Source organism: Penaeus monodon, chromosome 22 (assembly GCF_015228065.2).
Source record: "Penaeus monodon isolate SGIC_2016 chromosome 22, NSTDA_Pmon_1, whole genome shotgun sequence".
Classification (NCBI taxonomy): domain Eukaryota; kingdom Metazoa; phylum Arthropoda; class Malacostraca; order Decapoda; family Penaeidae; genus Penaeus; species Penaeus monodon.
Window position 1 is genome coordinate 4,381,591 of NC_051407.1, and position 203 is coordinate 4,381,793.

The 203-nt window shown below is 56.7% G+C and overlaps 1 protein-coding gene across 1 annotated transcript in view; it reads left to right on the forward strand.

The window, feature by feature from the left end:
- LOC119586835 (rap guanine nucleotide exchange factor-like) overlaps positions 1-203 on the forward strand; it is a 75,990-nt gene that overhangs the window by 20,374 nt on the left and 55,413 nt on the right. The window contains exon 2 of the mRNA XM_037935563.1: positions 69-196. Coding sequence (XP_037791491.1) covers positions 69-196 — 128 coding nt within the window. The remainder of the gene's footprint in view (positions 1-68; positions 197-203) is intronic.

Consider the following 203-nt stretch of genomic DNA (forward strand, 5'->3'; position numbering starts at 1 on the left):
ATCACCATTTCCATACACGCTTCTCAAATACCCTCCAAACTCACAATTTTTTTCTCTCTCTCCTTCAGGACATGGACCTTATATACGGGTGCCTGCGGGGGATGGAGGCCCTGTGCTGGCTGCGGGAGCCTGCCCTGCGCGCCCTCTGCAGGACGGTCCGCTACGAGATGCACACGGCCAACGACATCCTGTACTGGTGGGTA